Source organism: Talaromyces atroroseus, assembly GCF_001907595.1.
Source record: "Talaromyces atroroseus strain IBT 11181 chromosome Unknown scaffold_1, whole genome shotgun sequence".
In the NCBI taxonomy this organism is placed as follows: domain Eukaryota; kingdom Fungi; phylum Ascomycota; class Eurotiomycetes; order Eurotiales; family Trichocomaceae; genus Talaromyces; species Talaromyces atroroseus.
This window is the reverse complement of record NW_017971433.1, coordinates 1302459-1319958: the sequence shown is the minus strand read 5'-3', so window position 1 is coordinate 1319958 and position 17500 is coordinate 1302459. Positions and strand designations below refer to the sequence as shown.

Here is a 17500-nt window from a genome sequence, read left to right as displayed (position 1 = left end):
GTTGCAATGATTGTGTTCGCGTTTTGCGACCCGCATCTGGCTATTTATGTGATGTGATATGAATACGTAGTTACGATTTTTGATAATGGGTTGACATAGCATATCCCAAAGCAGTATGTCTTACCAAAAATGGCAATTAGGGTACCCTAAGGTCTAGCCCTAACGACGTTCAAGGATGGCATCTTCTATTTCGGCTATAAATAGCAATGAATCTGCAATTATGAACGAAATAAGCTGGTTAATGCTGAATACGTAGTAACTTGTTTCAACAGCGCAAACACGCGGTGATTCGACAGCGACGTGAACGCTAACCAGCGCAGCCCGCTTGTGATTGGGCCAGAGACTCACATCTCAGCCTCAGGCTAGCTAAAATTATACACTTTGCTAGCAGTGTTAGTTAGTGCGCGAGCTAACTAGTTAAGCTAAAAGCTCACGTCCGCGACTCGATTTGTTTTCGATTTTGGAATTTCAAGCTCGAATATACCTTTATATTATATACTTTGGCCGAACCAGCAGACGGACAGACTGGCACATGGGCTTAACCGGATCCATGCTGCAGCTGTAGCGAGTCGCTGGTTGGTCTTCACACGCGCCTAACACGCTTTTTCAGGCGCCTCGCAACACTGTCTGTGTGACTTGAAGCTTGGAGCCATGGCGAAGCCCAACGGGGAAAATGAAAATGAAAATGAGAATGAAAACGAAAACGAAATGGACACTTCTCCATTACTACAGCAAGATGTTGTCGGGCTGAGTTATCCCGTCTCGGTTCCTCGCGCGACAACTGCCCAACGATCCGATGGCCACCGCCAGCCTTTTGCTAGCAATGAGATGGTCGAATTGCGCCCGGAACAGCCGGCATCAGTTCTGGATCAGTCGGCGTTCAGAACGCCCCCGACCCGAGCACGCCGGAGCAGTAGTCTGAGTGTATCTCGAGACCTGGTTGATGCCGGTGATGCTGCTGCGTCACCGAGCCAACCACTGAGTCCCTCGAGACCAGACATGCAAGACTCGCCGCGTCTCGAAGATAGGCGTCTAGTCCCCCGCTTGTCACAGAGATTAAGCATGAGAAGACCCGCTCCAGTCCGGTCGCAAACTAAACGAGACCTGAGGCACTCCAATTCGCTTCTGGCGGCGGCGAGCCCTTCCAACATCCGGTCCCATATCTGGCCATCGAAGAATAGACCCCCCTCAAACTCGCAAGAGCTTGCAAACTTGAAAGAGGAGGATCTGATTACCGTTGATATTTCATTTTTGGAAGGGCCCGAGTCCAGTCATCATAAGGAGGCGGAGTCAAGTTCTATGCCAGATGCCGAATCAAGTAGACCCCCCAAGAATGACGAATTCTTGGATGTGGCGGCGGTGCCAGATGTTCCAGACTGTCCTCCTGAGGAACAAGTCGAGCAGACCATGCGAACGTACGGACAACAGCTCGCTGATAAGAACAACGTGATTGTCTCTGTCAAGGAGGCCGCCCCGGCTGTCGACTTGAGTAGCCTGGAAGGATCGGAGCGCCGCCAACTGTCTAGAGCTGCCCCGCTTACTGCTTACAATGGGGGAGCAGATGAAATTAGCTTCTTCTACCCAGCAGATCCGGAGAAACCGAATTGGAAGCCATTCTCTATGGCGGCTCCATACTTGATCATGCTCGCTGTCGTGTCTCTCGGCCTGGCCGGAGTCCAGGAGTATCTCTACCAGCAATCGAGTTCTCTGGAATCACAAGGGAAGGGCTTGATACAGTTTGATACAGTATCCGATATACCGACCTCGGAATTTTTCGCATGGAAGTACCTCTCGACTATGGTGATGGTTACATACGGTGTTCTGTGGCAGATTACAGAGTACAATGTGAAAAGACTTGAGCCTTACTATCAGCTGTCACAGCCTACAGGTAATATCGCCTCCAAGTCACTTAATCTGGACTACACGACCCTATTCTCTTACTTTGTCCCTTACAAATCCTTCAGAAACCGCCATTGGACAGTTTTGGTCGTATCAGTTGGAACGATACTGGCAACAACGGCAGCACCATCAATGCAAAATGCCTCCATCACGCCTATTGACAATCCCAGCTGTCACCCTAGTGAATGCTCTTCACTCGGCCTATCCACGCACATCGTGCACATCGTGTCGGTTTGGTCTCGCTTGGTGACATCTTGCCTTATCCTGGTAGCCATCATGGCATTGGTGCTGCTTTTCCAGCTGCGCCGAAAGTCAGGTCTACTTAGCGATCCTAAGGGAATCGCCGGAATTGCATCCATGGCGACTAAATCTCATATTTTGAACGACTTTCAAGGCATGGACACAGCCACAGATAACGGCATTCACAAAAAGCTGCGTCATCGACGATACGTCCTGTACAAATCGAGTATCTGGCAAGGTGAATATATCAAATACACAGAAGACATTTCTAGCCAAAACGAACAGCAGGAGCATCGCCGAAAGAAGAAAGTCTCTCCGCATCCGATTGCACTACATAAGGGACCGGGCATTGCGTTTCTGGTTTACTTGACCTTTCTCGTCGCCTTTATCCCCATTCTTACCTATACCAATGCCAATGTTGTGGCAGAGAAGCTTCCCTGGCTGCCCGTCTTGCTTGCTGTTATTGCGAAGCAACTGTGGACCGCGCTGGAGTGTGCCATCAAGTTGCTGGAGCCGTTCTATGCGCTATCCCAAGGCAATGCTCGCCCAGAAAGCACCTTGACCCTCGACTACCAGGGCACGCCATACGGAGTGCTACCCTTCCAAGCCATTCTGGACAAGCATTATCTCGTCTCACTCATGGGTATCGGCTCTATCCTCAGCGACGTGCTGACAGTCACATCGGCATCACTTTCACTCCGAGACGAGACGGAAAAGTCGTTTATGGCATCATCCTCGCTGTCGACCGTAATTGTGTTCTTCCTTCTTTGCGCTGCAATCATGGCCCTGCTTTGTCGTCGACATTATTTTGTCCCCCGGCCGCCGTCAACAATTGCCTCGATTCTCGCCTTCATTCACCAGTCGCACATGCTCGATGACTTTGTAAATACGGAGCGCTTTAGTAGCGACCAGATGCGGTCCATGCTGGTTGCGAAGAATAAGCGCTACGGCCTTGGCTGGTTCCGCGGTCGCGATGGTAAACTGCACTGCGGTGTTGATCAAGAGCCCATGCTGAGTAAATATGTGCATGGCATTAGTTATAAGGATGCCCAAGCGGCCCCATGGGAGGAGAGCTTGGGGTTCTAGATACGCATACATACATACATATATAAATGTTCGTCCCGTCTATAGATACGGTTGCGTTTTGAGAAAAAATAGATTTTACATATCCTGTATTATAGTCTGCTATCACTTTTGTTACATCTGAACTCCGAGCCCTAACAATGGTTGAAGCACCATTCAATGTTCCACCATCATCAAGTGTAAGAACACATGTTAACCCTTGCGCGTCATTATAAAATTATCTGAATGAGATATTGCATGGTGAAAGAACTATGCCTATGCTAGGATAAGCTAGCTGGCATCCGACATATAAAGTAGCCATAGGCTATCACATTGCTGACTGAAATCAAGCATTCGGTATAACGAGGTCGAAGTCGAACTTACTATATAGTGTCAGACTGTACAGACAGAGATCGCCTTTTCTTTTTGTGAACGGGAATCTTATTGATTAGGATTTTGCCCTGCAGTTCGGTGTCAGGCGTCTCCCTGTTTAACACGCTACTAAAGATTGATAGCATGATCTTAAGTAAGTATAGCTATAACTTTTTAGATATGCCAACAAAGTAACAACTGTGATAAGGTGGCCGAGTGGTCTAAGGTAGATTGTAGAGGCGGTGATGCCAAAATTCCCTACTGACAATCACCTCGTCCTTCGCATTATATTTAATACCCTCGACTTTGTGTACCCGAGAGGTGGCTCAAGGATACTGTGCCATAGTTGAGTTCCTGGCCTTTCTCTTTCTTCTTTCTCTAAAGCAAAACAGTTCTATTGACCTTAGGCTTCACATCTTTTAGATATTATCCTCAAGAGCCTATATTCTGGAACATGCACATACATACAATTTTGAATTCGCGTAGATAGGAGAAAAGTCAAGGGTTTATTTGGTTTCGATATTTAAGACCCTTCAACATACAAGATCAAAGCTAAAGAAAGAAAGCCAACAGCCCCATTACCACAGTTAGAAGAGCATCTTGGCTTGAAATTGAGGCGCCAGGAACTGCCGCACCCGTAAACGGCGTAAGCGTCGACGAGGGAGAGGGAGTCCTGTACCCCGTGGCACCAGCTACACCGGGGATACTCCTACTAGTAGCGAGTGTTGTAGAGACAGGATTCTGGTTTGCAGGCGCAGATGTGACAGCCACGAGGCCGACAGACGTAGTTGTGGCCGAGACGCCGGTTGATGTGACCGTCGTAAATATTACTTGTGGAACAATGTACGTGCTCGAGGAGTACGTGATGGTTGTGTAGGGTAGAGCAGTTGCAGTTCCTCCCCCGACCACCGTCGCAATAGTGGAAATGCCGGATGAAGAAGTAGAGGGAGCTGGTGTCGGGGCAAGAGTGATGGTGGACGGTACACCAGTGACGATTCCTGGATTGGTGCTGACGTATCCGCTGCAAATACCAGTGAAGTACGACAGGGCGGTGGATTTTTCAGATGAGTCACTGCTCCAGGCTTGAATACAGGAGATAATGCTCGATGTCGTGTTTGATGATGGACAGAAGCAAGATACGTCTGTGTTGTCAGTGCACGTGCTGGGAAGCCAGGTGTTGATGCACTTGGGAACGACGCTGGGACAGGAGCCTGGACTGGTGTTTCCGGGACTGGAGGTAGCGCTAAAGTTTGGATTGGAGCTTGATGGTGAACTACTGCTTGGAGAATGCGTAGCAGATGAAGGAGATGTGGATGAGGGTGAGCTACCAGTAGAACCAGTCTGAGCAGCGGGGATGACAGTACTCTGTCCCGTCTCTGCAGCCGTGACTGGGCAAAGGGTAGTAGATACAGCGACGGTCTGGGTAATGACACTGTGGGAATTAGCCGGGCAGTTGGTGACTGTTGGCGCGCAACTGGTGATGGTGACTTCCGTTGTGGTGTATATGGTTGAGGGGGTGAAGATCTCAGTTACGGAAATCGTGGATCCAGCAGCAGTACTGACGGCTGGCTTGGATGAAGACGTGCTGCTGACGACAGATACAGGGGTTGTTTCAGAAAGATTGGCAGTGAAAGAAGGGCTTTCAGTCGTGGACGGGGCTGGGACAGTCACAGATTGAGCAGGGAGCGAGGAGGTGGCAGTGTTTGGCAGAATAGGTGGAATGGTCTTGGAAGTGGTAGGGCCTGTGGTAGTGTGACTAGAGCCGATACCTGGACTGCAATCAAATCCGATAGAGTAAATGCCGAATCCACAGCTGTCGACATTGCTGGTATCTGGGATACTCCAGCTGACCGAGGTAGCACCGCCGCACTGGTCGTTCGAGACATGCGTGCCTTCAATCCCACAGCTGGTGGTGAACTGACAATTGGATCCATCGGGCATTCCAAAGTTGAACGAGACATCCGTCGCGGTATCAACATAGACATTGAAAGAGGTGATGGAGAAAGCATCTATATCATCACCACAGGTGATTTTGGGGGCTGAGCCTGCACCACTGGGCTTGGAGATGGTACCAGAGATGCATTTATCCTGAGTCTTCAGTGTTAGAACTTAAGAACTCGACATGTAAATATGTATTGACTTACGGCATCACGCTTGCCTATGCCAGGACGACCGCTATTAGAGCAAGTGAAGCCTGAGAAGCCGAAGCCGTCATAGTTCGAGACAGACTGCCCTAAGGTGAGCCCTGACCAGTCCCAGCCAGTCTGTTGCTGGCCTGTACATTTGTTGTCACAGTTTCTTGGGACCGGAAAGCAGTTTTCAGTGTCCCACTGAGATCGTGAGTCAGTATGAGACATCAATCCCTAGTTTCGATTGAACTTACATCGCCGGCAGAGATTCGATGTATGACCGAGAAGGTGGCCAAAGCACCGATTGAAGAAAACCTCATATTGAAAGTAACCAGTAGACTATGTTAGAAGTATAGAGGGACCAAAATTAAGGAGTAATTGTAGATTAGTTCAATAAGGCGGTGATGATAGCAAAGTAAAAGAAATGGTGAGGGCGAATTTTATTTTGTATAGTAAAACAGTTCAAGCGAAGAAGGTTTGACAAACGAATGTTATAGCTCTCGAAGCTGGCTGGTATGGAATTATAGAAAAAGGAGAGTCAGAGAGTCAGTCAGGCCTGCGGAAAAGATTGAGAAAAGCAGTGATGGTTAAGGCGAAAGGCAAGGAAAAGTCAGAACAGGGAGAAAGAATGGCTCCAGTGTCATTTTAAATCGGCAGAGCATTTGGTGACACAGACGCAATATATATTCTTCTGTTCACAGACCCTACGAGAGGGGCACTTGGCAGACCACAGCTTAGAAAGTTACAGGGAGTCATTGGCTTTCGGCCAATACCAAGCTTGGGTACCTGTAGTGATCGGACGATGTTCTTCAGAGGTCGAACATGTCGAAGCCCAAAAGTAAGACATTCCGAGAATCACCCCAGAAGACAAAACAATACAGCCTCTGTATTAATTAATATCCAGCCACTAGATAAGCGAGGGGCATCTTAAAAGAGCCTTAGTACATTGGTGGTTAAGTAGATATCGTAGAGGAGGGTGCTTCGATTCATCAATTTATAGAGAGTATATCCTAAAACTATAGTCCTGAGCAGGCCATTGAGCTAGAAGCATGGAACTGCTAACAGGAACAGGGAAGCTGGTGTTTCGAGCTTGCGAGAAGGCGTCGACTCCTGCATTAGGGCTTGTGAAAATTGCCGCTTTCGGCAGTACGGGGTAGCCGCGGTGCAACTCTGTCAGGCAGTCGACCGTTTCGCTTTAAGCCTCTGCAGTGCGCTAAGGAGCCTTTTGGCCTATAGAACCTTGCTTGGCAGCTTGATTGTAAACAATCTTGACTTGGGAATACGGATATTTTGGAACTGTCTAGGCCGCCAATATAAGACGAAGGTCCGGCAAGAATCTTTACTCTAGGCAAATGGCTAATCGGGCTGATTACTGATTATAGCGGAGCATAATCAACTATTCAGGAAGGACACTTCAGCGATGAACTGCACTATCCATTGGAGTTCGAAGGTCAGCATGATCGATAGATTGTAGTACAGATTTTACTCATAAGGAATCTGTCATTTCAGCCGTTCGATCAATATGAATTGCTGACCAGTAGTTGGATCGGAGTCATCATCGGGAAAAAGAAGGCCAGTTCAGATGCTAATCAGTTTATTCTAGTGAAAAGATTGATTCTCTCTCGGCAGACGGCGATGACGCCCAGTATGCTTGCTTTAACTGGCTATTCTATGATCTTTAACCAATTTAAAAATCTGCAGCATTGTCACTGCCACTTCTCATGCTCTCAGGGGTATTCAAAAGACTGAAACGCTGTGTGTATCACAGTACGAGCCACGGAGGATAAATTCTCACGATGAATCCGATTGGCCGATGCAAGAGACTTCGGATATCTAGTACTTCAGGAGAGGCAGTCGTGACCTAAAAGATATCGATTGAATAGCTGACGGTATTTTTGTGTAATGAACTAACTCGCAGATAATGAGAAATTAAGAAAAGACATCGAGTCTATCGTTAGAGTCAATCAGCGAATACCTAGGTATCCGCCAAAAAATTCTCCTACGACATGTCGAAAATAAAGATAAAAATGAAGGATGAAAGATAGAAACAGAAGACCAGCAACATACCAACATTAGAACCTGTCGTTTATTCTCAATTTCTCCTTCATTTAGCAAAAGAGTGCCTCAGTATCATCCGCCTGTTCCCCTTTCTCTTCTTGTTCCTCGGCCTGTGCCTCCTGCTGTGCCTCTTCAAAGCGAACAATAATTGTTTCATCAAAAGGTTCTCTCTGCATGAGTGCCATCTCGAGACGACTTAGATCCCCTAGATGGGCATTGCAAAATTGGGCCCGACGCTCATACACAACGGCTTGCATCCAGGCATATTGCTGCATGAAATTGCAGAATCTTTGTAGATCCGTCGCAAGATAGAGCATCATTGTTTCAGCAAGAAAATCGATTATCCATTGCTGCTGTGAGCAAGACAGTGATGAAGCCAATGGAGACCCAAAGGGCGGTGCTTGAGCTGTGTGGCCAACAAACACGTTCCGAGAAGGATGCATTGGAGGCAGATGGGGCATAATACTTTCGATAAAGTCTAGAAACAAGGGCAACTGTGGTGCTCCGCAGTAGATGTTCCATACCACCTGAAGTTTCAAGATCGTTGATTTCGACATTTTGTCAAGGTTAAGCAGGCAAGCCTTTTTGTACAGCTTACCGAGACGAGGAATGAGCTCGGTGAGGTCCTCAATACCCTTCAAGTTTTTAAGCGTGTATGTCCTGCCAATTTTCAGAGCGTCTCCCAATATATGATCCTCGCCCACCAGCTTCTCGATGCTATCGCCAACATGGACGAGGTCAGAATCAGCGTCATCATCAGTAGAGAGATAGGCATGCACAGTCTCGAATTCATCCGGGCTCATTTGAAAGAGAGTCGGATGAAAAATAAAGGGCGGATTTCCTTGAATCAGTCCCTCCAGAAAAGAAGATTTGCGAATATTGTTGCGCGTGAGTTGAAATATTTTTTGCAACGTAGCAGCATTGCCAATGTAAATCTGAACAATCTCCTCGCCATTGAGTAATGGATCTGGCAAACTCGCTGCCTTGGCTTTCTTGTTGGCAGGTCGGGCGTGTGTTTCTTTGGGATTTCTTTTTGCTGGAGGTGACTGTTCTTTGTCAGAAGATTCATCTAAAGCGTTACTTTCACTCTCATCTCTGTCGGCGTAAGGCAAGACCAGGTAGGGTTGTTTGCTCGAGGAGCCCTTCTGCTGGCGTTCCTTTGTAGCCATGTCGATCCAAAATTGTAGGTCATTTCCATAGTCCTCTATCAAGTCATAGAGTTTTGCATAGAGCCAGGAGTCTGCCCGATCCTCCAAATTGAACTCTTCAGGTGAGAGCTCCGAAAGCGGGTAAAGACTCTTTCTCTCAATCCAGGCACTGGCAGTATGGTTAATTTCCATATGGATAACAACAGATGCTCGAGGAACCCTTCAAATGCACTTACTAGGAATTTCTTCCTGGCATATAGAACATGTACGCGCGTTCTGCAGCAGGAGTATCTGTACCTGCATTCTTCCTTGGCTTTGTAGTAAGGGTCTTTGGCGCTACATTGCTCGGTACATGTATGCCCAGCCACAAGTCCATGGCATTGATTGCATTGTTGCGATATTTTACCACGAAGCCCATCCCATGCTGCAGGTCAACGGATGAGGAAATAGGAGTGAGATGGGCCCCAACGCGTGAAGGCATGATGGCCACTAGACTCAATACATTAGCAAATGAAGTAGAAGTTTGGACTGGATTTCCGCCGACAAGTGAAAGTGTAGAATCAAAACTTTAAGAGATATGGACAGTAAGTCTAAAAGATGCAGATTGAACGTGATGCCAGAAAGTGCCATAAGTGTCGATAGGAAAAAAAGAGTATGCCAGCAAATAACGGCTTCCACTGTTAGGAAAGTCCTACCTTAGCTTAGAATGAGTGGTACAGAGAGGCAGGGAGTGGACGGGAGAGAATCCGAAGAGTAGATGGAAGAGAGACCCGAACGTAGCGGGGAATTCAAACCTTGAGTCAGTCTGCTGAAGATTAGTCAATAAGTACTGGTAGAAAGTAAGACGAATATGTTTGTAGGGTTGGGAGAAATCGGATTGTTTGTGAAGGAAAGGATTGGAACGAAACTGTGATTTGAGGTTGACTCACACGTAGATGTATTTCGAAGCTGAAATCTCTTTGTGAGCTGTGTATAGACGGGAGGAGAAGTGAACATGAGATAACGTAAGAAGATGCCTTTGAGGTGAGGTTGAAAAAGTTATGAGATGGGGAGTGACGGATTTAGGAAACACTCACTTGATTGAAGATTGTCTACTTTACCTCAGATAGAGGAAATTGAAAGCCGAAGTCTGTTTAATCATGTAATCACCAACTCTTGTCGGGAAGAAAGAAAATGTCGTCTTCTAGTATAAACCAAAAGACGGTATGTAAAGTGGTGAAAGTATGAGTAAAGGTTGGGGGGCGGGTAGCGATATAGATGAAGCATCAAAGAGCCACAAGCTTGAGTTGAGTACCCCTCAGGTAGCACTTAGAGAAACGAACTTTATTAATCAAAAAGCCTTGAACATCAAAGAACGCAGTGCTTTGTGTTCCAGAGTGGCAGTTAGCCAAGCTGTATGCCGTTGTAGTCGATTGTAAGTAAGTAGTAAGAGGAATTTTGGCAGAGGAAGTTAGCAGAAGGAGTTAGCAGAAGGAGTTGGTTCAGAGAGAACTGATAGATAGAAGAAAGCTGGTAAATAAAGAGAGAGCAGGTAGGCAAAGGAAGTGAGATAAAGAGAAGAAAGACTGTATCATCACAGCGATAATACTGTACATGCATAGGAAGGGACGTTCGAGGTGACTGAACAAATTCATTGTTTGTAGGTTAAAGTCAGTGACCAGCCAGCTCTCACAGGCGGAAAATATTTTTTACTTTATAATTCCTAACATATAAGCAAACAGTTACTGGGTTAAGTCTTCAAATCAATTGAATCAATAAAGTATTCAGTTACTGCAAAATATGTTGAAGGTTCTCCATACGAAGCGACAACGTAGTAGTACTACTATCATGACCCTTTCGAAAAGTGTGACTATTACTTTTGAGCTCATGAGGTATCTGAATATATATATCTATACATATTGACTTATGAATTTTACTAAGTATACTTTGTACGCAAGGGACTAACGTGAAGCCGAAATGCGCGCCAGTTAATTGGCCCGATCCATATACTCTTTATGTGGCTGTGCTGTCGTCTAGACCCGCTCAACGAGAAATTGCCATTGGCTCCACGCTCTTGATAGTCTATAGATCTTCGGATGTGGCGAGGGCCGTGTCCCTCTTGGCAACATGTGGGCTTGGCCTTGCAGGCAGTGTGATATCATCGCCAGATCCCCAAGCCACCTTATTTTTCAGAGCGAACAACACTTTCTCCGCATTCAATCTTACTTTAGACAGGAGATTTTTATACTCTATTTGCTCACTATTTTTTTTCATTGACAATTTAATGACACCCGCAAATGGCCCTCCAATACATTAGTGATGTCGCGTCGAAAGCGAACCCGTGGAGCTCCAAGCCGGTGCTGACCGAGGAAGACGAGGCCTTTTTGCAGAGAGTTACATCCAATCCTGACGATAGCCATTTGTTAGATGAAGCTAGGTCATTAGGAAAAGATGCCCAGGTTGCCTTGATGGATGGTGCCCAGGAAATTCCGTTGCCGATGTCTCCGATAGAGGATAATGAGAAGGAACCGTTTGAGAAAAAGCTGGAGACTGAGGAAAAGAAGGTTGAAGAGACAGAGAGTTTTGCCACAGGTACTAAGAAGAAAAGTCGACCCTGGAGCATTTGGATGAGGAAAGGAAGTGCGGATAATAATACAAAAAAGGTATCATTTACACAAGTCACCTATTTCCCTTATCTGTATTCGCTATCATGCTGACAGTAGTGTGCTACTTTTCTTGCAGGACTCTACCAAAGGGAAAGAGCCATTCAAGTCCGACGCAGACGAGATAGCAACTAAGCCCACGGCTAGTGATGGCGAAACAATAACGGACAAGGAGCAAAAGGAAGAGCAAGAAGACCTAGCCACAATTCTGGAGCGACTCAATCTAGCCGCGGATAACAACAAAGCCGTTTCTATCAGCGATGAGACGCAGCAGTTACTACAGAAGTTCAAGTTGATTTTCAAAGATCTTGTGACGGGGGTCCCTACAGCGTATCGTGATCTGGAAATGCTCTTGACAAATGGAGACAAGCAACTTAAGGATGCATTCGGGCACCTCCCGGGATTCTTGCAAAAGCTCGTTCAACAGCTCCCAGATAAATTTACTGAAAACTTGGCACCGGAGCTAATGGCTGCCGCTGGCGAAAAGGCTACACAGAGTGGTATAAATATGGAGAATGCAGGTAAAGCTGCTGCTGCTGCCCAGAAAATGGGATTCAAGGCACCAAGCTTGAAGGAACTTGTTGGCAAGCCGACTGCCCTCGTGGGAATGCTACGGTCTATTATAGCTTTCCTTCGAGCTCGTTTCCCTGCAGTTCTAGGAATGAATGTGCTCTGGTCTGTAGCTTTGTTCAGTAAGTCTTTGCCTTCATGGGCAGTCCGTTTTGAAACTTCTAAATTATGGGATTCTAATGAAAATTTCTCTGTTCTAGTCATTCTTCTCGTGCTCTGGTACTGTCATAAACGGGGAAAAGAGGTTCGATTGGAAAACGAGCGCCTCGTGACCGAAGCCGAGGTCTCTAAAATGAATGAAGAATATGAGCAAAACATTCGCCCAACAGAAACACTAAGCACGACTGCGGCAAGGGATGCTTCGATATCGGACGTCCGTGATGGCATTGAGCAAGTCCAGAAGGCACGAGAAGAGGCACTCATGGCTGGCTCGAGTACAAAGTTGGACAGCAGTAGTCAGACTTCAGCAGTACCGACCACTAATAATGCAACCACGTCGTCACCCATATCCAATAGTGCTACTACTGGAAGAAGGAACTCGAATAGGGGTCGTTTGTCAATATTCCGGACATTCTCTAAGAGAACGAAGCCTGGAGATAGCACAATCCGTCCATATCCAGGCACCTAAATTGGTACTCGTGGTAATACCTACTTTATGTTTGGGAATTCGCTAGGCGTTCGTCAATTCATCGATGTATGGTAATTAGGCTGGCATGATTGAATTTATTCATTGGAATAAGCAGAGTAGCTTCTGGGCTGCACTACTCTAGCTGTTAACATAGATAAATGCTAGGCATCAACATATTTGCTAGTTGTTGGCAGCAGAAGTCATTCTTTCATATTAAATGAAGACACGGGAAGATCCTACGACGTTAGCCCCACAAAATCGCTCGATACGTCAGAGGAACCCGATTCCGCGCACCTCTGATTTGCTGATTCATCGCATTATACCCCACTACATAGTTTTGGCAACATATGATTGGTCCGATAGCAAAGCCCTAGCGGCTCGATGGGAATTCTGCACCCCACAATTGCAAAAAAAGTATCAAAATTTCAGACGATCCTCTTTTGGCCCAGAATGCCTGTCTCAAAAAACCACAATTTAAGCTTCATCCACCCAAGTAAGGCAAATTTTTTCCCCTCTGCATTTGGCTTCGGCCTCGGCCTTGGGACGGCAATAATCTGTTCTGAACCGCCTCACTTCGATTACGGACTCTGTGGAGTTGACTAGGCCGTAGCTGTAAGTATGTTACTATGTATAATGGTAAGGATTAATAGTGGAACATTTGCCTCGTCCCAGAAGCATCGCGGCAGCCTAGTTGTGAGGAATTGGTAGAGAGGCAAATCTGACTCATTCCATTTTCTCCGAGCAAACATTGGAAGTCATGAGACTCAATCAACGGCCTGTCTGAAAAATATGGAGTTGTTTGACGTTTCTTGTCCTAGAAGGAAATGATTGGTTCGCAAATCTCCTATGGAATCTGGCCTCAATGAATGTTTGGTCACTGACGCTACCCCTCCTCCTGCATCGCGCGGAAGACGTAATTCCTTGAATTAACTCTGATTATAATATGAATCACTTCGATGATGAGCACGGAGCAATACGTTCCGTATATTTACTATATACATTAGCACATACCAAGGTATACGCTGTAACTCTGCGCAGTTTGGTGGGGTGATGCATTCCTTTTTTGGGGTGTGAAGACTTGAGCACGTTATCGTTTCAGATACAGTCAGTCGACACCGCCACCATCCATAACTATATCGTTATCGACTCCTTCGAACATAAGCCGGATCCTGCCATGTGTACATTCGTGGGCTAATTCATAAATGCATGTATAGGTACCTAGTGAGCTGCTCTGCGCTGGCCTACGACAGCTTGCTGCATGTACAGCGACTCGTCATTCCCGCAAATAGAGCGGCGGTCAAGACCCGAGCTCAAAGCTCTTAACTATTCTCTTTGTTTCTGACTCAGCCGTGGATAGGACGCATTGTGATATACGTCTATATACTGCAAATATATATTCATAATTCAAAACCTGTTGAACTTCCAAGGTTGGCGGACTGCGGTGAGGCGAAAGCTCCATATAAATACCGACTGCTCCGAATGTACTGTATGTACTGTATGTATTGTACAATACGTGCTACGTAATATGTATTAATCTATGATTAGATATAGCCATGTGGGGCGCCTGCATTGCCAATTGACGAATGGCGTATTTTCATTGGCCATTGTAAAATGCGGTGAGTCCTCATGGCGTGTGATTGGCCGGTGCCTGCCAAATCGAGGAGCGCCTAGGGAAAAAAAGGGAAAAAAAGGAAACCCCACCTTCCTGCAGTGAGCATGGGCTGTCGTAAGTACGACGAGCGTATGGTAATCAGCTCGTACTGTACGATATGACTTTTTCTTTTTTCCCGCGCCCTCGGGTCTTCTGTTCCCTCTTCCTCCCCTTCCCTCTCCTCCCTTCCTTCTCTCCTCCTTGACATCTCGTCATATCCTCGCAGCCATCTATCCTTATTTCACCACTATCTAAGCAAAATTTACATTATCCCACCTCCCCATACCAGCCAGATATCGTCGACAGGAAATCACCGCCCAAGATGGCATTCGCTGAGCTGTAAATTCCCTGCTGGGGAGGGGCGGTTTGTCCCCCTCTCCCCAGTCCAGTCAGCTCTTCGAAGAATTTCAATCGACCTTGACGATATCTGCTTCCTCTTTTGGCGCTTGCGCAAGGCACGTCGAAATTGCCCTTGATAACGACGACAGAAAAAGCACTTTGGTCTGTCTGTGGACAGTTGTACCAATCGGCGCTTTTCATATCTTTCTCACCTCAGATCTTACCGGAACCTTCTCCTACCACGAATAAATCATAGCCCAACGCAAAATACCTCTCAATTCACGCTTTCCGATCCCTTTTGCCAAGCAACCGAAAGAGTACTTGAATACATATAATCATCACGGGAGTTGGCATTGCAAAAATCTAAACCTGATCACCGTCCTTGTATCGATACCTTGAATCGAGTCTATATCTCTATCCACAAACACAACACACATACGACACAGCAAACATGCCGAAGAACAACTCCCAATCCCCAAAGCGGTCACCAATGGCAATTGGCAAATACCGCAGAGCCGAGTTAGCTCAATTGACCGCAGCAAGGAACAAAGGTCTCAAACACGTCTCGGGAAAGAAAACCGGCACTGCCGGTGGCCTGAACAATACAAACAGGAAGAGGAAGCCGTCTTTCTCTTCCATTTCAACGATCTCCTCGGTTTCTGGCTTGGAAGAAAATGATCAAGATGAAGCGGATTCTGAGGCAAGTTCTGACGAAGACGATGAGTCCGCTCATCGGGCCCCGTCTTACGGAGGCAAGAGCCGTAGAGGGGGGCGCAAGACGGGGTCGAAGATGAAATCCTCTCTGTCCGTTAAAAAGAGAAAGCTTTCCTACGATGAAGGCTACGAAGGCCAGCAAAGCAGTGCTGGCGATTCAGATAGTGATTATGCGGCCGTTGACGAGATCTCTGACGACGATGAAGACCTCGATGTCGAGAAGCTTGAAGAACAAATGATTCTTGAGTCTGAGGACGAGGGCCACAAAGTCGATGCCACCACCTTTTCCTCCACAGATGCTCATGATGCCGACGAATGGGCTGGATTCGGTAGCTTCGATGACCACATCCTTTTCTCCACCGAGCCATTACTCGAAGATCACTTGTATAGCGCAATGGAGACATTTGGTGAGACAGATTTCACGAGCGAAGCAATCGAAACACCTGTACAAAGACATGTTCACTTTGTCGTTGAAGAAGACGCCGACTCCGATTCTTCGAGTGATAGCACTGACGATGAAATTCCCGGTGATTTCTTGCAACAAGACAGCCTTGACCCGACACTTCGCCGCATGATTGACAATGATTATGATACCGGTAGCAACCAGCGTTACGAAGACATTTTCGGAGAGTCCGATTTCAGCCACCCGGCCAATATCTACCATGTCGAGTCGGATGCAGTTTCAAACGGCTCCAGTGGCTATGAAAGTATGATTCCCACAATCAAGATATTATCCATTGTGATTTTGTCCATTCCGTTTGTCTTTACTAACAATGCTTAGCCGATGATGGAGAGACTACCGACGAGGATCTACCCCCGCCAGCCACAATTACACACCCGCGATCCATTCTACGACGAGATTCCACTTCATCTCTAACTGCGACTGGAGAATCTACTAGTCAAAGATCCAACCCTCCGCGTCGACGTGGACCAATTATGGGCACATTTGTTGCCGACCCTAAAAAACCTGTTGCTCTTGTCGATGGCTCTGGCAAACACCTTGTCATCATTCCTGCATACGCTTCTTCTCGACATGATTGGTTGGAGTCGGCTACTAATAGCATGTGCGGAACCGCACATAACAGCCCTCGGGCCACCACCATGCATCTGATCGATGAAAGTGACACTGATGCTCTTACTTCGCCGAATGGGTTTGAACTAAATCCCATGCTAAGCTCCGGTAATCTGATGATGACTGCTTTGGGCAACGACGCCACACCTGGCGGGCAAGTTATGGGCCCACCTGAAGCGTTTTATCCATCCCAAACATTTGCTGGAGATAGTTCATATGACGAGGAGGATGATGAAGACGATGAGCGCATGCTGAACGTTGACGACTTCATTGATTTTGGCAATGGATCATCCGATGAAGAAGACGAAGATGAGGAAGAGGGGCCAATAAGTAAGACTTCTGATGACGAAGGTCACACTACATCACCAGCTGTAGCCTCATCCGTTCAAGGCTTGGGCACTCCGACACCGAGCCGAGCCAACACCTCCAACAGTGCTGAACAATTTCTCAACCATCTTGATAAAGGCATTGTGACTGCATTCCGTCGAAATCACGCCCGATATCAGACTCTAATTCGCCTTCCTCAGCATCGAGAATTTATGCCAGCCAATTCACCATCTCGGGCTGCTAGTGTATTCAAGCACTCGCGATATTCTGATCCGCGTACGCCGCCTCGTAAACGCAAGGCCAGTCAATATACAGGCGGTGAAGCAGTGCGGCGTAAGCTCATTGATGGCCACCGACGCAACCAGCTCTCCTTTTAAAGGATCTGAAGTACCATTCTCCCCCTCGTTTCTTTTTGAACTACTTATTCACTCTTTTGTATAAGAAGGGCTCATCTCTTCTATTTCCTTTTTTTCTGTTGATACCGGGGTTTATTGTGTGATTTTTTACAACACACCATGTTTTATTAGGTGACGAAGGATCTTTTCTGATACGGCATATGAAATGGAATGTCTGGTGGAGACAAGGCGAACCGGTGCAGTGGCGCTACGATGAGACGATGGTATTCTGATTGTCAATAAACTCTGCGATG

General features: G+C 46.8%; 5 protein-coding genes across 5 annotated transcripts; 3 read left to right on the top strand and 2 right to left on the bottom strand.

The window, feature by feature from the left end:
* Positions 1–651: 651 nt before the first annotated feature.
* Positions 652–3225, top strand: UA08_01528 (hypothetical protein; the record flags this gene model as incomplete). The annotated part of the gene is made up of 1 exon (XM_020261201.1): positions 652–3225. The coding sequence occupies one exon, from the start codon at positions 652–654 to the stop codon at positions 3223–3225; it is 2574 nt and encodes an 857-aa protein (XP_020123001.1).
* A 900-nt stretch (positions 3226–4125) lies between these two features.
* UA08_01527 (hypothetical protein) lies at positions 4126–6022 on the bottom strand (the record flags this gene model as incomplete). Its single annotated transcript, XM_020261200.1, has 3 exons — positions 4126–5661; positions 5718–5903; positions 5957–6022. The coding sequence occupies 3 exons, from the start codon at positions 6020–6022 to the stop codon at positions 4126–4128; spliced, it is 1788 nt and encodes a 595-aa protein (XP_020122910.1).
* Positions 6023–7810: 1788 nt separating this feature from the next.
* On the bottom strand, positions 7811–9389 carry UA08_01526 (hypothetical protein; the record flags this gene model as incomplete). Its single annotated transcript, XM_020261199.1, has 2 exons — positions 7811–9077; positions 9145–9389. The coding sequence occupies 2 exons, from the start codon at positions 9387–9389 to the stop codon at positions 7811–7813; spliced, it is 1512 nt and encodes a 503-aa protein (XP_020122913.1).
* Positions 9390–11184: 1795 nt separating this feature from the next.
* Positions 11185–12748, top strand: UA08_01525 (hypothetical protein; the record flags this gene model as incomplete). The annotated part of the gene is made up of 3 exons (XM_020261198.1): positions 11185–11550; positions 11630–12242; positions 12321–12748. 3 exons carry the CDS (start codon positions 11185–11187, stop codon positions 12746–12748), a joined length of 1407 nt encoding a protein of 468 aa, XP_020122906.1.
* A 2441-nt stretch (positions 12749–15189) lies between these two features.
* On the top strand, positions 15190–17228 carry UA08_01524 (hypothetical protein; the record flags this gene model as incomplete). The annotated part of the gene is made up of 2 exons (XM_020261197.1): positions 15190–16159; positions 16234–17228. 2 exons carry the CDS (start codon positions 15190–15192, stop codon positions 17226–17228), a joined length of 1965 nt encoding a protein of 654 aa, XP_020122907.1.
* Positions 17229–17500: the final 272 nt, after the last annotated feature.